Here is a 21,981-nt window from a genome sequence, read left to right on the forward strand (position 1 = left end):
GCAGACGCGAGATTGGAGGGGCAGCGCAGAGAGATGAAGGTGGGGGTCTCACTGCCCTGAGTTCCCATTCGCTTCTTGGCTGACGGTTTCCTACAAAGGCCTCTGGGGACACGCGGCGGAAACCAGCCTGCAGCCTATGGTCAGCAGAGTGCTGCAAGCTACAGCGAGGATAGGCTGGGAAGGACTCAGGCACACAGCCACCAGGGCTGTGCTCCCCTGCGCAGAGAGAGATGGCTCTGGCTGGGGCTGAGCCACTGCTGACCTGGGCAAGTCACCCCTCTCTTGGCGTCAATGTCCCTGTGCATAAAAAGGGCATTACACCTGCGTAAGAGCTAAGACACGAGCAGCAGATTATGGCGGGTCCACTCAGCGCTCCCAGAATCACCGCGCAGAGGCCGTCTCAGAGTGAGGGTGTACATTTGCATGGCCCTTGGAGGGAAGACTGGACACACGGAACGTCCCCTGCTATACGTGCCACTGTCTGTCAAGTGCACGTCAGGATGAACAAAACACAAATTCAATGAAAAGAGAGCATCATAGAATTCAGTAATTTTGCCATAGTTTGTTTTCTTGTAAACTACTACAAGGTGAAGGTTCCAAATTTTTACCTAAAAAGGAATTCTAATACTCAGAGTCTGGGATGGATAGTTCATATGATGCTTGTAACATCATATTAGCTCCTGCACCCAGGAGGCAGCCCCTTAATGGCTAGCAAGCATCACCATGATCAGCACCTTGATCAAACCGTACCTGCTGTCCCTACTCCCCTGCTCCAGCGCCACATGGTCTGAATGAAACCAGCCCAGTACTCCGACTCAAGTCTGAGATTTCACAGAAAGGACAGTGGGGCAAGGTAGTGGGGGGGGGGTGGTTCTGGTGCCAGTGCCTGTTAACAAGCACATCAAGTGCTGCAGGAGACAGCCTTGGAAAGAGAGACCCCTCTAAGAACACAGGCCAGGCAGCTTCCCACATCCCCCAGAGGAGGGACCTCCCCTGGGAGCTCACCAGCTGGCAGCCTGCTGACTGCTCCCCGCAACCCCTGCCTGCTGAGCAGATCCTACACAGACCACGAGCTCTGCTGGTACCCTCCCACCAACCCAGCCTCCACCCTCTTCCTCCCATTCTGCACAACTCGGTTTGCTATCTGTGGTTTGTGAATTGAAAAACAACCATTGCGACCACTTTCCTTTCCGGCCATTCTAGGAAGACATGAACCTTAATCCCTGGAAAGATCTGCTTTCTCCAATACCATTATCAACTCAGGAACTGCCCAGAAAGCTTGGGTGGGCGGGGAGGGAGTAAGGGGTCTTGGTTCGCTGCTGGGACAACCCAGGGATCAAATGCTCTTCAGAGAAGGAAGAGACCTGGCGCAGAGGGGACACCGCTGTCGGGCCCAGGCCGTTCCACGCCCAGCACGGCAGCACTTTGAGCTTTTTGTAAGGATGAAGGGGCAGGATCCTGCACTCTAAGATGAGGGCCTGGCTGAACTGTGGTCACCGCAGGAGAGTGATGGTCCTGCTCTACTCGAGTGTCTCTGACCTGCAGCAGAGAGAGCAGGCCGGGCAGCTGCGGGGAGACGTGTCACCCGTAGGTCGCGCAAAGCTTTAGCGAGGGAGGGAGGGAGAGGAGGGAAGCTTGCCCTTGGGTACTGGTCCTGCCAGATTCCTAAACGAGTTATGTTTCTTGAGTTAACGTTCCTTCGTTGTGGTAGAACATCCACGACAAAGAAGTTACCGCCTCAAGCATGCTCAGTGCGCAGGTCGGGGCACTGAGCACACTCACACTGCTGTGAGGCCATCGCTGCCACCCCCTCCGGGACTCATCCGTCTTCCCAAACTGAGGCTCTGTCCCTATCAATACGACTCTTGATTGACCCCCCAACCTGGCCCTTGACAACCTGCATTCTACTTTGTCTATGAATTTGACTCCTCTAGGGACCTCATATAAGTGGAGCCATTCAGTATTTGTCCTTTTTGTCTCTGGCTCATTTCACTTATCGCAGTGTCCTCGGAGTTCATCCGAGCTGCAGAAGTTGTCAGAATTCCCCTCCTTTCCAAGGCTGAAGAGTACTGCGTTGTGTGGACAGACTGTGGTTTATTTGTCCATCGGCAGGCACCTGGTTGCTGTCACTTTTTGGCTGTTGTGAATAACGCTTCTGTGAACATGGGTGCACAATCTCTTTGAGACCCTGCTTTCAACTTTTTTGGGTGTATATCCACAAGTGGAGTTGCTGGGTCATAAGGTAATTCTGTCTTCAACTGCTGGAGGAGCCGCCGTGTTATTTCCCACAGAGCTGCACCATTCACCTGCTCAGCAGCAAAGCACGAGGGTTCGATTTCTCCACATCCCCACCAACAGCTGTGTCTCCCTTTAACAACAGTCATCCGAGTGGGTGTGACGGTGATGTGGTCCCCACTGCAGTTCTGTCTCACAGTTCCCTACTGACCAGGAACGGTCAGCATCTTGCCTTGTGCTCATGGGCTACTTTTACGTCTTCTTTGGAGAACTGTCTATTCAAGTCCTTCGCCCATTTTTAAATTTTTTTTTTTTAGTTCTTCTTGTTGCTGAGTTGACTAATTGCTGTTTTAAACAACTGTTAGCTGGCATTAAGGAGACAAAGATGTCACAGGTGAGTGGGATTTTTGGCCTCTCTGTGGATACTGTCCAAAAGGGGACAGTTTTTACCATAGCTGGATAATGGGGACACCTCTGTTTTCTGGACAGATTTTTAAAAAAAAATCTAATTTGCACTCTTAATTACCACCATCCTTGGCTTGAATAAAAACCAAAAGACCTTTAGGAACAAGCATGAGGAAGCCCAAATGAAGGCTGAGACACGGTATTTGCTCTCAAGTTTCTCCTTCCCAAGATGCTTTTCTTAAACAGCAGCCTCTCCCAGTTACTACCGGGAGAAGACTGTCCACACGAAGAGTGGCTGGCACCAGGACGTCTCATTTGCTTCCTGAAGGTACTCTTGTCTGGGCCACGCTCTGACCCACAGTTCCCACTGAGGCTCTCCCTTGCTCAGGCTCTCCCGCCAGGCTCCGCGTGGCTCCCTCCGCTGCGTCTCACTCAGAAAGGCTCTCTTAACGCCTGGGTTTCTGCACACACAAGAGCTGAAGGCTAAAGCAGAGGGCCCAGAACGTGATCCACGCTGAGGCTCTACACCAACGACAGACAGCTTTCATCCCGGGGGCAGGGGGCTATACAATTAATCGCTTAAGAAGGAAACCAAGCTTATTCTAAAAATGAAAAATCAACCTCAGATTTTACAAGTGAGCAACGTTCTAGGCAGAGAGAGGTTCTGCCCACTCTGCCCAGCCCCGGCAACAGGTAAACAGCACACAGGGCGCTGACTCTGAGGAGGTCCCAGTACACCACCTCCTCACGCACAGAGGGACAGAAGAGCATGGTTGAGATGACTCCAGGGCCCAAAGTAGAATTGGGACAGGACTCGGTGTGGAGCTCGCTGTGTGCCCTGGGCCGCCCCTTCCATTGAGGTCTGCAAAGAACACACATCAAGGACTCTGGTCCCCGGAAAAGGTCCTCTCTGGCTGATGACTGGCAGGGCTCTCCAGGCGTTGCCCATCCCCTGCCAACATTCATTTCTGGAGAGCTGGTCTGTCAACAAGATCTGCTGATGGGATCCACTTGTTTCCAGCGTCTTCCTGGAATGGAAGGAATTCCCCAACGTGATCTTGCTGTGAATAAATCAGCTAGAGAAGCAGTCTGAATAAAACATTCCTTGGGCCACATGTTTTGTTCAAGGAGGAGGAGAAAAGGGAATAGATGATGGAAAACTTCCCTTGCTAAAGTTGTGTTCTGCGGAGAAACGCTTCTCAGGTAGAAACCTCCAAGGCTAGTGAGTGCTGCTGGAAGTCGTGTGCACATGTGCAGTCCCCAACAACTGTAGGTGTTGTCTCCGCACACACGGACGTCCTTCCTGGCTCTGCAAGCTCTCTGGGACCAAGACCAGTGCCCTCCCCTTTCCTATTTCCCATGACACCTAGCGGAGCGTGTGAAGGTTCATGACTGCTGGACGGATAGAAAGTTGTCCTTGGATACGTAACAGCAGTAACTGAGCAGGCCGGCTTTCATCACAGCGGTCAGGGCTGCCCGCCTGGGGCAGCGGCCTCTCGGGGCCCCTTCAGAACTGGGACCCCAGGAGGTTGTGAGCTCGGGTTCACCTGGTCCTCCTCAAGGGGTCATAACGATTCCGCTTTCAGCAGGAAGGAGGGGGAATGGCTGAGGCCGCACGTGTTGTGTGTGTCTACCTGAAGCTCCAGGGCCACCACTGGAGGTGGGTGGCCTGTCTGGCCTGCGATCTGGCACCTGCTCCTGGCAGGCAGGGTCAGTGATGACGTGACCACACAGCAGTGCTCCGACCCCGCTCAGCCTGGTCACCATCTGCCAGGAGTGGGCACAGGTGCTGAGGGCAGGGGGACCCAGCCTCCCAAGATGCTGCACAGCAGCCCCAGCCCACAGCGGGTTACCCGAAAGGGGCCTGGGCCGCAAGGACTGTGGGAGATGAGAGAGGCGGGTGCCACTGACCCCCGGGTCCTGCCCTTGCCTGCTGGACGCCTCCGGGAGCAGAATCGCCTGAACACCACATCCTGGGGGTAAGAAGGGGGACCCCGGGCAACACGGCATCTTCTAGGAATGGGTTTTCTAGGAATTTTAGCATCTGAAAAGTTAGCTCACAAAGGCCTTTCCCGTTTTAGGAAATATCAGTAAATCACACGAAAGGTAACTCTGCCTCCCCCTTACGATCCACGCACACTGCGGACGGCTGTATGGAAAGGACCCCAAGAAGACGGTTCCTGAACACAAATGGCCAAGAATGGCGTCAGGAGAAAACCCGGAAGAATTTTTACTTGTTTCTTCCACTCCTACTACTTGCAGCTCATTTAAATGCTGAAGTAGACTCATTTTCATGGTCAAATCTGCTGAAAAAGCAGTGCCCTCCCCCCAGGTCTGGCCGCCTTCTCCCCCTCCCGCCTCCCCACGGCGCTCGGCCAACAAGTCTGCACAGGACGACTGGACACAGACGGGTGACCTCATGCCCGCCCAGGCGTTCGTTCTGTCCTCTCTGCTGTCTGGCCTTTTAAGGGATGAAATGTTTACCCCTCGCACCGTCCCTGACAACAAGCGCTTCCCCGTCTGCTGCCTCCTCACGCACAGCAACCCTGCACTCAGGGCTCATGAACTATCACGAGTGTTTCTGCGGTGACGGCGGGCGTGAGGAGCTGTGCAGCATGGCCGTCGGGACACATCCCGTCCTGACCCAAACACAGCGTCCGCATGCCGGGTGCAGGGCTGCCTCACGGTGCACACCTGGGAGGTCCCGGGCTCCAGTAGGCAGTGTCCTCGCCGTCCCCACCTTAGTAAGGCGGGTTCCAGATGCTGCTGAGGCCATGACTCCCTGAATGCCCCGGTCCTCTGCCACCTCTGGACCCCATTACCTCCGCAAACACCCCTCCTTTCCCTATACTGGTGGCAAGAGTGGGGACACGGGTTCCTCCATGAGCACCCACTCCCCCATGTGCCCGAGGAGAGACCCCTCTGCTGCAGACCCGCCTGGAGTCCGCTGTCCACGGCCGTGTGGTCCAAAGCCCCTTGACGTCACAACGTCGAAACATCTTCCACACCCTGAAGAGGCTGGAGAGGAAAACCCTTCACCAGCAAAGGGCTGCCCCAGCCCAAAGGCCTCTGAGAACTGAGGGGAGAGAGCACCTCCTCTGGTGCTCGGGCGTCCCCCGAACACGCTGCTGCTCTCCTTCCTCCGATGGGCAGCCCTGCCGCCAGAGCATTCCAGGCAGAATATTCCAGACCCGGGGTTTGGGGAGAGCTGCGTGGTTTTCAGGCAACCCCTCTGACTTTGACCTGTGGCCTAGTCAGTGCAGGGTTTTGGACAAAGGCCAGTTCCGTCTGCTTGTAAGTCTGGTCCGGTTCCCCAGCCATCGCTGGCTCCTAGTTACCACGGATGGCTCCTGGGAAAGATGGCACCTCCTGGCGGATTCCACGGCACGGGAATCCGGGCAGAGGGCAGTGGTTGTCCTGATGTTGACTCGATTTGAGCAGAGCGTCTTCTTTCAGGGAGACTGAGGGGGCCTTGATTGTTTTCTAGGGAAGAGCAGCCAGCCACATCCGAAAGAACCTCCTGGCACACCTGAGCCTTCCAGCGCTCCGGGCCTCACAGCAAAGCTGCTCGAAGCTTAGAAAAACAACTCAATTTAAAGTTTCTGTTTTTACACGGTGTCTCGTTTCCAAAGGGGCTGAGAGGAGGGGTTTTAAACTAATTTAGTGTTTAAACTAATTTTCAGCCAGGTCTCTATGGACTGACGATTAGAGAAGGCGAGGAGTTCGGCGGGGGGTGGGGTGGGGTGGGGGGGCGAGCTTGCCGACAGGGACAGGCCCGGGCCCCTCCTTCCCAGCGGGTCGGCGGGCCTTGCTGGGCAGCCCGGTGGGCAGGGAGCACCTGGGGCTTTGAAGAGGTGCCCACAGCCCAGTCCATTTATTCCTTCTCCTTGCTGTCCTGGGGCAGGATCGACAAACTTCCTGACGACTCGTGCGCCGCAGGCCAAGATGCACGCGCCAGGGACAACAGCAGAAGAAGGGCCCTTTCAGCTCCCAGCGCCACACGGGGCCAGGCCCTGGATGCCGGCCGGCAACCGCCCCGCCCCGCCACCGCCTTCCTCTGCAGCCACAGCCCTCCTCCCAGCCTCCGAGGCCGGCCTTTGCTGAACTGGTTTTAACTGAGCGTGGTGACTGTGTGTAGGCAGGATAAGGTCCCGGCGCAAATCTCAGCAGGTCCGAAAAGGTTTGCAGTGACCAGTGTGCCCCCAGCCACACACGCCCTCCTCAGCGGCCTGGCTGCCCCAGCACAGGATACCGGCCCCGTGGGCGGCTTGCCTCTTGCTTGTACCTTCACACGTGGTGCCACGCTCTCCATGCTCCCCCGCACCTTCCTTTAAACAAAAGCAGTGCGACCTGGGTAACATCTAAGAGACCCGGTTCTTCACCCTGAATGTTTCTGGAATGAGGCACCGCGGCCTGGGGTTTGCAGAGTTCACTTCTTATGAATCTGTGAAACGTTCCCACACGGCCTCAGCCGCAGAAGGAAGAGAAAACGGGAGGAAAGGTTTAACAACATTAAAACCTCAGCAGCCGTGGTCCTTCCCTGGGAGCCGTCAGCCAGAGAGCTGCTCACCCTAGACCACGGCCAGCAGCCCTTCCCGGGTGCCCGGCGGCCCAGGGCTTGTTCACCAGCTGATTCTGATGCTGTCCCCCATTTACAGAAGAGAAAAACTGAGGCCCCAGGAGGCCCAATAACACTGCCACCCTCCATGGCTGATGCCCACGGAGGCCTGGACTCCCGTCTCCACAGGCCACATTCTCTCCACTTGATCCGACTGTGTCAAAAAACACAACTCCAACTGTGTTGTGGGTGAAAACCCTAAGGCCAGCCTGACACCTGTCACCCTAGTCCCCAGCCCACGAGTGATGACTCACTTCCAAGACCTCCGTCCTCCAGGAGCCAGAGTGCGGGCCAGCTCCCCCAGCTGACTACGGGGTTTCATGAGGGCCGCCAACTGGAGCAGGGACAGGACTGGGGGAGGGCGAGAGGACCGTGTGGAGCTGCAAGCTATAGAACCCCAATTCACCTTCCCCAGCAGGCAGCAGAGAGGAGGGTGCGGACACAGGGCGGGACAGGCAGGTGTTGTGGTTAATCCTCTCCTCTTCCAGTTTAAGTAGGAGTCAAGGATCAAAGGGCCCATGTGGGTGTCAGCAGGTGAGGACACAGAACCTGGACCCGATGTCACGCATGGAGAGCAGAGCAGGTCGGGAACGGGGCGGGAGCCGGCAGGTGCGGGCTGCTCACTGGCCGCCCCGTCCCGGGACCGCGGGGCCTCCACCCGCCTCTTCTCTCCTTCTCGGCCCGGCCTGCTCACCGGTGTGTCCGCGGGAGGGCGCGCAGGGATGAGAGGGCCCTGCTCCTGGGCCGTCTTCACAAAGGTGCAGGTGAGGCCCCCGGGTTCTGGCTCCCGGGGGGGTTTCTGCTGGGCTGCAGACAGCTTTCACTCCTGACACTCCTCCACCCTTCCTCCCACCCCCGGAGATAAAGTTGGCTCCACTGTGCTCAGAGGGGGAGCGTCCCCTCCCGCTGCCTCCTCACACCTGCGCCTTCGAGAGCTGTGCTGTCTCCCTGCAGCGTCCGACGCCAGCTCTGGATGAGGTCCCTTGATGGAGAAGAAGCCCACAGGTCCTCCAATTCCCAGACACCTGGCTCCAGTCTCACCTTGGAGCCTCCGCGTCCCCGTGGACTGGGTGGGGCCTCCCGCCTGCCCTCACCCCATGGGACCCCTAGGTTCCCAAGTGGCAGGAGGGCTGTCCTCTCCCCTGCGGCCTGGCCTCACTGTGCTCCTGGTGCCCCTAGAACTTCCTGGGCCCAACACAGTGTACCTGGCCCTGGGGGTCACCTCACCATGGTGGTGGGGGGACGTCCCCGAGAGGTGCATCCGGAGGAGACAGCCTCCCAGGCCGGCCCCCTCAGCAGGCTCCCCACAATCAGAATAAAGGCAAGTATCATCACAGGAGCGCTCAGTGAGCGACAAGAAGACCGAATGGTCTGGAGGGGCAGTCCTGGGAGGTTTCTCCACCAGGTCTGAACGCACTCAAAGGACAGAGAAGAAAACAGATGTTTTAAAAACAAAGAAACCACCAAACAAAAGTCAGACAAGCCCTGCAATGAGAGAGCTGCTGTTCTAGAGAGGATTCTAGAAAAGTGGATCTGACAGCGGGGGGGGGGGGGGGTGGACACACTCCAGAGAAAGCTGCCTGCCCCGCCCCGGCCCCTCCAGGCTCCGCCTTCCCAATTTCTGCGGTGGAAGCGGTCACATTTCGTGCAGACACAGACTCCCAGCCCGTGGGAAGGAAATGCCTGGTGAACTCCGAGTGTAATTACCGGACTAGCATTCAAGAACAGAACATTATCAGGTTTTAATTGTTTCCTGCCCTCTCAGTCCTCCCTGTGGTCACGGCGACTCCATGTTTCAGTCAGTCCAATGGGAAAAGCATGGGATCTGGGAAAGGTCTGGGTTCAAGTTCCAGCCCTGAAACTCACTCAGCGGTGACCTTGGGCAGGACCACCCTCAAACCTCAGCTGCCCTCTGTCTCCCGCTAAGAGGGTGGTCATCACGTCTGCCTGGCAGGCCCGTGGCGGAGACCAGGCAGGACGTTCCCCAGGCCCCCGCTGCACTGCTGCTGCCCACCCACACCGACCCCGGCCGGGATCCCTGCCGGGCTCATGTGTCTCTCCCAAGCGCGGTCACCGTACCTCCACGTTTGCCTGCAAGCAAGCTTTCCTCTCAGAATCACAGAAGAGGTTCCCAGAGGCTCAGAGCTAGAAGGAGCCTTGGGAGTGTGCCAGGACCACCACCCTCAGCAAACAGGAAAACGGAGGCTGCATCACAGAGAAAGTGGCGGCCCACCCAGGCCCCTGACCCGGGCTGTGTCGCCCCCAGCCCTCCTGTCCCAGTGCCCCCAGTGCCCTCCCTCTCTGGGGCCCCCGAGGCAGCGGCTGTACCTTGGCGTTCTGCAGGGGGGGCTGGTAGCTGGACGGCCGGTAGAACATTCTCTGGGAGGCGTCGGTGTGGATGTCCCCCAGGAAGAGCTCCTCCACCAGGCGGTCCAGGTCGTGCTGCAGGTGCTGCTTTTCCACCCGCACCAGCTGCAGCTCGTGCATGGCGAAGCTCACGGCCCGGGTGCACTCCCGGCCACTCTCCTCCCGCCACAGGTCGTAGGGCACGTCGGGCATCCAGGGGCCGCCAGCGGGCACGAAGCCAGGGCAGGTGTGGTTGACCAGCTGGCCCAGCCGCTCGGCCACGGCCTCAGAGTGGCAGATGACCTGCACACGGTGCAGCTGGTAGTCGGCCTCAGTGCCACCGCGGATGATCCAGGAGGCCTGGCGCAGGCGGATCTTGCCCCGGACGACCAGGGTGTAGGTGGGGCTGGCGCAGCGGTTGCCACGGTAGTAAAACTGGTAGGCCTTGAAGGTGTTGTTGTGGTAGAACCTGTACGACCTGGTGAGGAACTCCGGGCCCGAGCGCACCTCACAGCTGGGGGAGGGGGGGACAGAGACTTCTGAGCCCGGGGGCAGCGTCACAGGCGTCAGTGACGACTTTGACGCCAAATTGCTCGCTCTGGGCGGACGCTGCTCTGAGCCCTCTCTGGACCCCAGTGCTGAATCTGCCCTACAGCCTGGCAGCAGGGTGGGTATCAGCCCTGCCCCTGTTTGACAGATGGGGAAACTGAGGCACAAGGGATTAGGAAGCGGGCCCCAGTGCCCGTAACCAGGCAGCATCAGAGCCAACATGACCTCTGGCAGCCCAGCTTCCGCATGCCCCTGGGCAGTTGGTACCAGAAAATCTCCCGTTCACTTTAGGAACAAAACGGGGGAGCAGGAACCCATGGTCCTCAGTCCCACGTGCGGCCTCACGTCCAGGTGTGGAGGGGAAGGGGAGGGGAGTGGCGCCCAGGAAAGAAGCTCCCCTGCGTGGCTCAGAAAGGGGTGACTTCCTGAACACTTCCACCATCTGGACCCCGCCCAGAGCAGCCAGGTGCCAGATGTCCGTCATCCTGGAAGGGAACCCAGTCTTGGGGAGGCGCTGCTTGGAGAAAGTTGGAAATTCACCCTCCCATCCAGGCAAAATGAGTCTTCCCGCTAGCGGAAAAGCAAAGAGGCAAACAGGGTTCACTTGGTTGTGCTGTTGACAGCGGGAAAATGTTTCTTGCTGTGGCATCAGATAAGTGCTAAGTGCCTGACCTGGAGACACCTGGACGGGGAGTTCTCACCTGGTCGGATGGCAACCAAGTCCTACATCTGCAGCACAGCCCGAACCAGGAAACGACCAGGTTTTCTTCAATGCATTGGAAACTGAATTTCTCTGAATCTCATGCAAGAAGCCAAAGTCTGCCTGTGACCTAAAGGTCCTAGTCGCGGTTGCATCTTACCTGTCTTGGCCTTACCACTCTGCTCGTATCTATGGTTTATATATAAGTCTATTTTGTACAGTAATTCAGGCTTGAGCAGGCTTCGTGTTGATAAATCAAGGCTGGGACTGAAATCCCAGAGGGCAGTGGTTCTCAAAGTTATTGGTTAACAAACTGGTGAATGAGCACCACTTACAAGTGGGTACCACTTGCTAGGCAAAGCCTGTCCCCGGTGGACATCCAGCACCTCACAGTACCGTGAGCATCAGTCTCTGCGACACAGGAGCAAGAGGAAGCCCACGCTTCTCCCCCAGGGGAGGAGGGGTCGCTCCGAGGGAGCAGCGATCACGCCCGCTGCGGTGCAGACAAGAGGATGGGCGCGTCCTACCACTTCACGTGAGCGTGACAACCCGCTGCCCGGTCCTGAGCGCAGGGTCCGCCGGGCCCACCCACTTGGCCATCGGCCCCCACTGCCTCCCCGGGCCTCCGTCACCTCCAGCGGGGTGGGTCGTGAGCATGGCCCTGGGTGGAAACGCTTCAATGACATCCCCGTTCTCTTAAAGGCCAGATTTGCAGAGACCTGCCTGCAAGGGACCCGCGGGCTGACCCCACCCCCTCAGAGGCCTCGCTGGGGCTACTGCCCCCCGTTTACGAGCCCCTCCTGTGATCCCCCAATCCAGACTCCGCCAGTGCTTCTACAGGGAAGGCTCTTCCCCCGCCCTGGGTGGGCAACGCCATCCCACGCGTCCTCTTCTCGGCCAACTTTCCTACCTCGCCCCACCCTAAAGTAGGGGCCCTGCTAGTCTCCACGAACATCTGTTGTTTTCTCCCTCTTCATAACACTTCCTTGTGTGTTTATTCGTAAAACTCCTGAAGACAGGGGCCACGTCTGCTTTGTTCGCCGCCACACACGCAGGGTCGCCAGCAGCGCTTGCGCACAGCCCACATTTGTGTGCTCCACAAATATTTGTTGAGTAAGATGATAAATAATTTAAAAGTACATCACATTAAGATTAAGATTTGTGCCAATACTTACCAGGCAGTTATTTTGAGAAACCTCATTTTTAGGAAAAAACAAAAACCAAAAAACCCTCTGGGCCTTCATCCTCTTATAAAATTTTTTTTTCTCTCTCTCTTCTCTGTGTGCCTGTGATCCCGCCCCAAGAGACCTGGAGAAGGATCGGTCCCACAGTCAGCTTTGTGAATTCACAACCATTTAATGGGTAGGGAAGGAAACACTGCAGGTCTGCCTCCGGGCTATTTTTAACAGCTCTAATGGCAGATAAGCCCCAGCTCAAACTGGGATAAATCTTAGCTCCACAGCCTGGAAAAGACACCAAGAGCTGTGCCCTGGCTGGGAGAGGTAGCGTGAGCACCTTTTAACTCACTCTCAGAACCCAAAGCTGCGTATTAAATGACCAGAATGTAGTTAGCATACTTAGAGCATCAGAAGCTGGCAAGTCAGGTTTCAGCCTGGTGAAACACAGGTCCCTAATTTCACTTGGTAATGGTCTCTTTTTAAACACGAGTGGCCCTACAGAGGTCGGTAAACAAGGACACATTCCCGTAAGTGTGGGTTCACGGTGGGGCGGTGTCACCGCTAGGGCTAAGATTTCTACAGGACTCAGCTCAGTTTCTTTACCGACAAGCATTTCCGACTCGCTAGGCTCTGAGTTAAACCGGAGACAACACCAGAATCACTGGACGCTGTCGCAAGTCTGCGCATCCGAGGCACGCTAAGAAGGGCCTGCCATGGCAGGGGCTCTCCGGGCCCTCCCGGACCCCTGCCCCGTCTCTTACCCGGTGGACACCCAGTGGCCCTCAATGGCGGGCGGCATCTGCACGGTGATCCTCGCACCATTGTGAAGGTGTTTGAGCATGTGATGACACTGGGATTCCTTGAACGCCCTCCACGCACTTTTCTCCAGGGACCTGGGATGTGATCTGCTGTCTGGATGAAGGAGGGCAGAACCCTCTCCCAGCCCTGAAACAGAAGGAAAAGGCAGCCTGGCGTCAGGCGGGCGGACAGCAGATCTGAGTCAGGTTCTCCTGCTCCACCAGGTCCTGTCACTTGTCTTTGCTCTCCTGGGATTCACAACCCACAGTGAGGCTCCTGGGAGGCCGTCTCCCAGGGGAGAAAAATGGGGGTCCACGGAGACAACAATCCTGACTTGCAAGAGGTCACTTGGTGAGTTCCTGGCAAAGCGAAGGGTCCGTGAAACAGCAAACAAGGCAGTGCAGCTCAAGAGTGTCTCACCAAAGGCCATAGATGGGCCTGAAGGGACAGGCAGGAAGGGTGGTCAGGAAGGGTGGACAGGGCAGTGGCAGTGACACAGATGGGAGGGCAGGGAGCCAGCAGACCAGCCTCAGTGAAAAGGGCAAAGAGAGACAGAGAGAAAGGCCCAGGGTTCAGATGGGGATGTGCCCCACCGTGCCCCTCTCCTGCCTCCCGTCTGCCCGCACCACCTCCTGCATCTGGGGGCCTCAGGTCTCCAAGAGGATGCCCTCGGGAGGGGGTGTGGGTCCTACGCCCTTCCCGCAAGGGGTAAGTGTGACACTCCTCCCCAGTTATCTTCAAAGGCTGCCAAGGCTGCTCCCCAAAGTTGGTGGCAAACTAAACATATGTTACAGGGTTTAAAATGGGAGGAATTACGAGAAGACTGTACACTTGTATTTTCCATGGGTAAAGGGACACCAGGACTAAGTTTATCTGCAGGATGCATCGTCTAGGTCGGCCAAAATGTCCGCGTGCAGAACAACCTCCAGCCTCGAGTTCAGAATACAAATGGAGTTACAGTCTGAGAGCCCGCTATCTCCTTTGAGACTCACTGCTAAAGTAATTCACAGTCTGATCAGTCTTCATTGTGGACCTACTATGTATTGAGCACTGTGTTAGCAAAAAAACAAAAACAAAAAACAAAAAAACCCACTAGCTAGACAAAAGTACAAAAATAAGATATGGATGTTAACTAAATACTGTGCTCATCATTCCGAAATGTATGTTAAGTGCAACATCACCAACAACCCCATTCAGCCAAACCAGGAGAGCCACGGCCGCCCGAAAATGAGGACAACACGAAAAGTCAGGCCTCTGCACCTGGCGGCGGAGACACTAGCGCTCAGGGCCGACACGCGAAGACCCCCTTTCCGCAGCACCCCGCTCCCATCCCGCGGAAGCCCCGCCACCACAGCGATGGTCCTGGGCCCTCCCCGCCGCCCCTCCCCAGGGAGGCCACAAGTGCACTGCCTCAGCCGTTGTTCTCTTTCTCTTTGCAAAACAAGCCTGTTTTCAAAATCCACGCCTTTTGATCAGCCCCCTCCCACCCGTGGTAGTAAGGGCCCTTCCCTGTTGGCAGTGGCACTGGGCCAGGTGGAAAGTCTGGAAAGTTCAGGGGTGGACACTCAGCAATCCAACATGGACATCCACCTGCACTGTGTCTTCTGATGCGCATGATCCCGACCCTAGTGTTTTCATCCTCATCTGTCTGGCACCTGTGTTGATCCCTCAGTAGCTCTGAACGAGAGGAGGGAGGGTGTACTAAACAGGGTACCTCCACAGACCCCAAGAGTTGTAATCTTGACGCTAGGAAGCCCTTCCTGAATTCTCTGTTAGGAATGAAGCCAAGGAATCAAACGGTACAACTTGCCATCTAGTGGGTCAACTGTAATGTGGTAAAAAAAAAAAAAAAAAAAAAAATGAGATTTTAATTCAAGTTACAAGGCCCTGGGAGCTGGGGGAGATTCTGCATTAAATACAACACCAAGCGTTCAGTAAAGATGCCATCATCTCACCATCCACCAAGCGATGTTCTAAAAATTGATTTATACCCCCTTTTACACCCGGCAGACGTTTTCCCGTAAGATCACGAAGGCCGGGAGAGGAGTGGATGTGGGTGAGAACTCACCCACAGTCATCAAATCCAGGACGGCAGTGATTGTTCAGACGCGTCACTGTTATTACCAGCGACAGAAACACTTGCATTCACACAATGACACGACGCCTTGACCGCAGCCCCGCGCCACCCCGGGATCGCGCGCTCAGCCTCCGGCTGCTGCGTCTCCTCAAGGAGACCAGGCCAGGGCTCCAGCCCGCAGCCGCGGGCCTCACGCGGCAGGTCATCGGGCTGCTCTGCACATGTGTCAACAGCAAAGCACCGCACAGCCTCGTCTTTTGGTGGGCGTCTCCCTTTCCATAGAGCTGACTGCTGTGTGAGGAACTGTTGTCACTGCAGTTACTTCTCCGGTGATAAACACCTGCCTGGCTGCTGTCGAGCCAACTCCTGCGGCCTGTCACAGGGCCACCTGCCTGTCACGGCGGGCTTCTCTCCAATGCTCAGAGTGCTGTCTTCAGATGTCTGCGCTAATTTCAAAACCAGCCTATCTGCAGCTGAACCACAGGGAGGGAGTAACGAGGACCCACGCAGAGGAAGAGACATGGGGACAGCCCTGCGTGTGCCGCCCTGAGCACAGGCTGGCCTGGAAAGGGACGAGGAACCACTCGGCGCCTTCAAGCAACGTCATACACGACAAGAAGTCCATCCTGGAAAGACTGCTCTTCCCCTTTTTGGAGGGCGGAGCAGCAGAAAGATCAATCATGAAGCTCTGCAGGGATTCAGGGTGTCCTTTTTGCCTGAAAGAAATCAGGAAGAGAAGAGAAGGAAATTGCTTTCAACAAAGCAGCGAGTCCTCTTCATAGACTCAGAGAGGGACTGACCATCTCCGGCATGTTGTGCGGGAGGCGGCACCACCCAGAAGCCATTTCAAAACCAAGGGAAAGCGGGAGGGCGGGTCAGAATGACGGAGGAGAGTAGGAAGCTACACTAACTGAGCACTGACTCTGAAGAGTGTTTGCAAAATACTCACAAGCCCTGCGCTCACACACCTTAAGCTGGGTGAGCCAACCGTCCGGGGTCCGGCAGGCGGCACCCCAGGCTGGCGGCTGAGTATAGAGGAGTTCCTGCCTGAGAGTAGCTACTCTTCATAAAAATAAGCGTGCTCCTTACATACAGTAACTGTAAAAACCCCCACTTAGCTGGATTGTCTGTGTGACTGGAAATGTTGCTTGCTCCCAATATTTGAAAACTCTGCCGCTGAATGTGGAGCACGGTTGACATGATCTTTCTCTGACGATTCTGGGTCTCAAAGCCGCTCCAGGTGAGACCACGACCAGGAGCACCAGTGCCTGTGGGATGCACCCTGGATACAAGGTGTTGGGGTGGACAGGTGACAACCCTGTCTGGGCCCCTCTCTCTCATGAGAACATGCGTGTACAGGAGCACTCACACAACAGCGTCGGCGGTTTGGGTGACTGAGGATCCTGATGTTCCGGGTGGGAAGACTAGCTAACGAGGTTCCATTCATTAAGATTTTGCTGTACATGAATCCAAGGACAGGAGTGTCTCAAAGGGTGAGATGGCAACAGAGTGGTAAGAAAGGGGCTTTGGCTAAGTCGTCTGATGAGTCTCTGTTCCCCTGTACAAAGTAGAAATCACAATAATGGGGACAGTGACGCATGCTGTGTAACTCTTGACGATTCGCTTTACGCATGTATTACCTCACTTATCAAATGCCGGTGACCACAGGCACAGGGAGGGTCGGTGGAGAGCCCTCTGCAGCGTCAAGGGTTCTGGGAAGAGCCAGGCCTGACAGCAGACACACCGGAAGTGCTCCGCTGCCCGCCAGCAGCATCCTGAAAGGGGGCACCAGCATGACCCCACCGCTTAACGGTCTCTGACATCCAGGTCCCGTGGCCTGGGCCCAGATACAGTGATTAAGACAAAGGGCAGTGCCGTTCAAGTCAGTGTGGGAGAAAATGTAGACTCTGGAAGGAACTAGTCCTCCCATGGGAAACAAACTAATTTCAGAAGGCTTTAGAGTACAATTGTAAGATGACCATTTCCAGAGAACTCCAGAGATGCTGCAGCACTGGAGGGTGGACTCGGGCACAGATGTGTGTGCATGCACACGTGTTCCTGCACATGTGTGTGTACGAGAGTGACTGACTCCCAAGGAATAAATCACTCACAACACAAATCCTAAATGACTTCACAATGATCTTAACTACTATCAGAATTGCACGTCTACTGTGCAGAGTGAAAACTCCCAAAGATATCAAATAAAAACCCAGATTTCCTGAAATGACGTATGGGATTGACCGTTTGCTCAGGGATCCACACCCGACGTCCAAGGCCCGGCGGCCAGGTGTCTGTTTGCATCACGGAGGTCAGCAGGCTCCACACCAGCGGGCAGCCCTCAGCGCAGACTTCGGGGGCACAGGTGTAGCACTTCCACGTCACCCACTTATTCCTAAACCCCTGGTCTCTCAAAGAGAAAGCAGGCCACCAACAGGGACCAAAGAGGGAATGGGAGCCTCATCGCTGACGTGGGAAGGGTAGAGTGGAGGAGAAAAACAGGTCTGTCCAGGTTCCCGATTCCTCAGTTAACATTTAAATAATCTGAATTGTCTCCATCCTATTCATCAGCTCCTCGCCTGCCCGTTAAGACTAAGAACCCAAAGTTCTAAGCCATTTGACACATGATAAGATGTAAAATTAGCTGGAAAGGAAACACGTTTCAAACACACTTGGGACTGAATTAATCTTCGATACGATTAGTCCCTGCCTGTGCACTTTAATGCTTTAAAAAAAAATCAAACAAAAAAGGCCAAATGTCAACACATTCACCGTGGGGTCTCGGGTGGGGCCCTGAAAGATGACTCTGCTCACGGGGCAGGTTCCTGTACTCTCTGTGACGTGACACACATTACCTCGGTACCCAGGGTGAGGCAGCATCTCCAACAGGAACCGGTGTGACCCATAAAGACAGGGCAGATAAAACGGGCATGAGTAAACGTGGGTCATCACTTGGCTGGGACACACGCCGCCCTGCATGCGGACACGGGCTGTGGAGAGGGCACTGCTCACGCCCCCGGGCAGGGTGTCCTCTGGGGAAGAAGAGCAGGTGCGTCTGGCAGACACGCGGAGGTCACTGCCACGCGGCGCCCGCCCTACCCAGCGCTGCTTTTCATCTCCGCCTCTTTTGCGCTAACAGCTAAGAACTGCTTTGGCCATCTTTAAAGCTTCTTCTCGAAAATATTTTCCCTTTATGAGAAAGATCATCAAGCTGAGATTTCAAATTCCTGGCTTCATTTAACCTTAGAGGAAGATGATGTCATTTTCTAAGCCATTTTCTTCTAAGGCCACGGTTCCCAGGCCAGACCCTGGGGTGGAACCACAGTCTGCACAGTCTACACGTTGGGCCTGGAGCTGATGGCTGCTGCCACACTTGTGCACTTCAGAGAGGTCGTGTGTGTGAGTGTGAGATGTGATTTGTGTGTATGTGTGTCTGTGCGTATGGTGTGTGTGCACGTGGGTATTCGTGTTTGGTGTGTATATGATGTGTGTGGTCTATGTGTGTGTGGTTTGTGTGCATGTAAGGTGTGTGTGTCTCGTGCATGGTGTGTGTATGGTGTGTGCATCTGTGTACGTGTGTACGTGGTGTATGTATGCTGTGCACACAGTGTGCGTGTGCGGGGGCCATCCTCCCAGCTCTGGGCTCTCAGGTAAGCTCTTCTGCACCCCCCCCCCAGACATCCTCAGGGCTCCTGAGAAAGGGGACCGCTGCTACTCACAGCCCTGTCCCCAGCAAGCAGTGACACGGGCCCACGGGAGGCCTCGTAAACGCACCTGTTGACCGAAAGGTTGGCTGAAGGAAAACCCTCACAGAACAGAACACCTACAGTGATTTTCAGGGACATCCTCTCCTTTCTCTCACCTAGGTCCCTATCACATGACTTTCCAAAACAACTTTCTTTCCAAATTTGAGAGACCTAAATGACCTGTGCACAGATGTGGCAGGAGGCCGTGGCAGGTGTTTTGCTGAGGTTTCCCGGGGGTCACTTCACGCACAGTCTGCTGAAGACCAGCCCCGCTGGGTGAGCTTCCCGCAGACGCACATGATCACGGACAGACCTTTTTATATTTCTAGTCCTGAGTGTTTTATGCTTCACTTTGATTGATTCTCTCAAGCTGTCATCAGTCCGTCCCCACACAGTACATAATTACACAGCCGCACCATCCACTGAAGTTTAGTTCTTTACTCATTCAGGGTGAAATCGAAGGAACACGGCTATGACAGGACCTCTCAGCCACGTGCTTGAAGCCCGTCAGTTTATCTCACAAGAGAACATTCACCGTCTCTCTGAGACCCTTGCTCCCTGCTAGGAACAGATGCGTCATTTCTTCTCGATTACATTTTATGATGAAGGGGAAAAGTGCACGACAGGCGACGTTTTCCTGGGCACAAACACTGTCCTTGGTAAAGTGGTATTTCAGACTCCCAGACTCCTGTTCTACCCTATGCTTCTTCACATTTTGTTGGTTAAGCCACACTTTTTTTTTTAAGTTTTAACAGAATACGCTTGAGTGAAAGGGAACAGCTCGAAAGTATCTTCACATTTCAGAAAAGTCAGTGAATTCTACAAAAGTAAACAGCACTGGGGAATAGTACACGTCCCCAGCACCACTCCAAAACGTAACCGTTCGCATCAGCAAAGAGAACGGGCACTTTGGGGCACAGTGTAGCCCCACTTACACTGAAACACCTCATGCTGAACTGTGCTTCTGGAGCCGAATGATTTTTGTAGCTTTCCATCGAAGCCAAGAGCACAGTGACAGCGGACATCCTCCAGCTGTATGCCGTCACGACATTCGATCGGTTTTATTTGGACTCAGAAATGCAGTTGTTTTCAGAAGTGGATGAAGAGGAAAGTAAAACTGACATGTAGACTTTTGTCATCACGTTTTGAACTCGGGTCTCCCGCTACATTTACAGTTTTAAAAACAGCAAAAATAAACACCAGGCTCCGGTCTTGCCAGAGCCTAACTGACTCACCAATAGGACCAAGGGGTGATTTATGAGTTGCATGAGTTTAAATAAAAGTTACCACAAAACTGAATAAAGACTGGACGCCAAACACAACAAATAGTTTCTATAGCATTGTCATCCAGAATCTTCCTGAAGGCTTTGTGCACTTTTTAATCTTATTACACTTGCTAGTGTCACAAATAATCTATGAATGATGCCTGAAACTAAATGTGTTAAACTTTGTTACAAGTACGTTCACAACCATAGAAAACATGTCTTTACCTACTAAACGCTATCATAAACAGACAAATGGCATACTGGGGCTAGCAAAATAAAATGTGTAGGTATCAGGGAAAAAATCACTAAGCCACTCTAAAGAAAGTTCAGATAATTTCCTTCAGGCTTAGAACTTCTATTAAAATATATAGTCAATCTCCATCTGTTGCTATAGAATTTTAAAATGCCTGCCAACCCCCTGACTATAGAGCAGAACACACTCACAACCCATTCTCTGGGTTAGGTTGATTAATAACCATTTTCTGTTAAAACTGTTTCAATCAAGTGAAAATCAGGCAGAAAGAGGGGGAAAGAATACCCAGTTCCTTCCTGGTGCTTTGCATTATCCTAGCGAATGTGACAAGCCTTTCTTAACCGCAGAGATTTATACACTGAAGGTCTACTTGCCCGGTTTATTTCCTATGCTGGAATCCAACACTCCCTGCAGGATGTGAGTTGATCTATGGGCAACTTCAGTGTTAATAACATTGCCATTGCAGATTCACTTTGAAACGGGATAACTTTTTGTGGGGTTATCCCCATCATCCAGTTAAACTTCGCAAACCTCATTTTTGATCTTACATCCTCTTGGGCAGACACACGCGTGCACAGAGTGCACACACGCCCAGGATCTGCTGTCCTTCCCTTCAGGGTGCAGATGCTTGACTCCTGTCTTCCTTACTCCTCCTGCGCGCTGGGGTCTGGGTAATCCCTGATCCCCAAGGCGGCCAGGTTGACTTAGGAGATCTGGGGCTATATTCGAACCTCACGAAGGTATACTTGGACTCCCATTAGCAGCTCTTACTTTCCCAGCTTGGATTCTGGTGCAGGAAGGACAGTTACAACTTCCACCTCCCAAAAGGAGGATAAGCTGAGGTGGCCCCCGCTGCGTGTCTGAGGATCACCTCTGTAGTCCAAAAGGCAATGGTTTTATGCAAAAAAACAAAAAACAAAAACTATGTATGCCAACTTTTAAAGTAATTTTTCATTTTAAAGTCATTTGCCCACATGATCGCTTTTCTTCACAAATATGATGACAGATTTTTTTTAAGGGGTCAGTTTCCCCTGTTTTATCTCCCTCTCCCTTGTGTTTTTGGTGTGTGTGGCAGCTGCTGTTTGATCTGTCCATCGGCTCTGATTTGTTTCATGTTTCAGCCAAAGATTAAAACTGCTCTGTAATTCTAAGCAGATGGGCCTAGGAGTGCAACCCTATAATTATACCTTCTCTCTTTGGCCCTCGAACTGCAAGCCTTCCAAGCTGACTTTAAAAGTCTGGGACCACTGGGGCTCAGAGCACACCTCGGCAGTCGGGCAGGTCCGGCCCGGCCCGACTCCTTCACAGGGCCCGTGGGCTGGGCCGCCCCCGCCGCCTGCCCCGAGCAGGACTAGAAAGGAAGCAGCAGCACACGGTGCCCGACTCCCGTCCCGGCTCTGTGGTTACAGTCTCCTCCCTTTCCTCGGTCGCCTGGGGGTGGGGGTCGCTGCCCCGTCTTCAGTGCCACCTAATGCTTTCTGAAGCTGGATCCACTGCTGGTCCTGCTCAGAAACCTCGAGGCCAGAGGGTGCTGATCGGATCTGACCTCCCAAGGTTTGGGGCAGCCGCGGTGGGGCGTTGAGACTGGAGAGCCCGGCTCCTGGTGGAGACTCTGCTGAACTGTCAGGTGTCCACCATTAGGGAAAGGTGGCCCAGGACATCAGAATCAGAACAGTGTCTTCTGCCACTGCCTGTCCCCACGATCACAATCTCCCACAAAATCTGTCTTCCCACCCCCCATGCCACGTTATCTTATTTTTCTCAGTGCAATCCCTGGAACTCTTCTAAGGCCTGCTGTTCTTTGGCTGAGGGTT

The 21,981-nt window shown here is 54.5% G+C and overlaps 1 protein-coding gene across 1 annotated transcript in view; it reads right to left on the reverse strand.

The window, feature by feature from the left end:
- APCDD1 (APC down-regulated 1) overlaps positions 1-21,981 on the reverse strand; it is a 28,096-nt gene that overhangs the window by 5,269 nt on the left and 846 nt on the right. The window contains exons 2-3 of the mRNA XM_010958106.3: positions 12,793-12,976; positions 9,587-10,118 (exon numbers count right to left, since the gene is read on the reverse strand). Of these exons, the coding sequence (XP_010956408.2) occupies positions 9,587-10,118; positions 12,793-12,976 (716 nt within the window). The remainder of the gene's footprint in view (positions 1-9,586; positions 10,119-12,792; positions 12,977-21,981) is intronic.

The sequence above is a fragment of the Camelus bactrianus genome, chromosome 24, assembly GCF_048773025.1.
Source record: "Camelus bactrianus isolate YW-2024 breed Bactrian camel chromosome 24, ASM4877302v1, whole genome shotgun sequence".
NCBI classification, from domain to species: Eukaryota; Metazoa; Chordata; class Mammalia; order Artiodactyla; family Camelidae; genus Camelus; species Camelus bactrianus.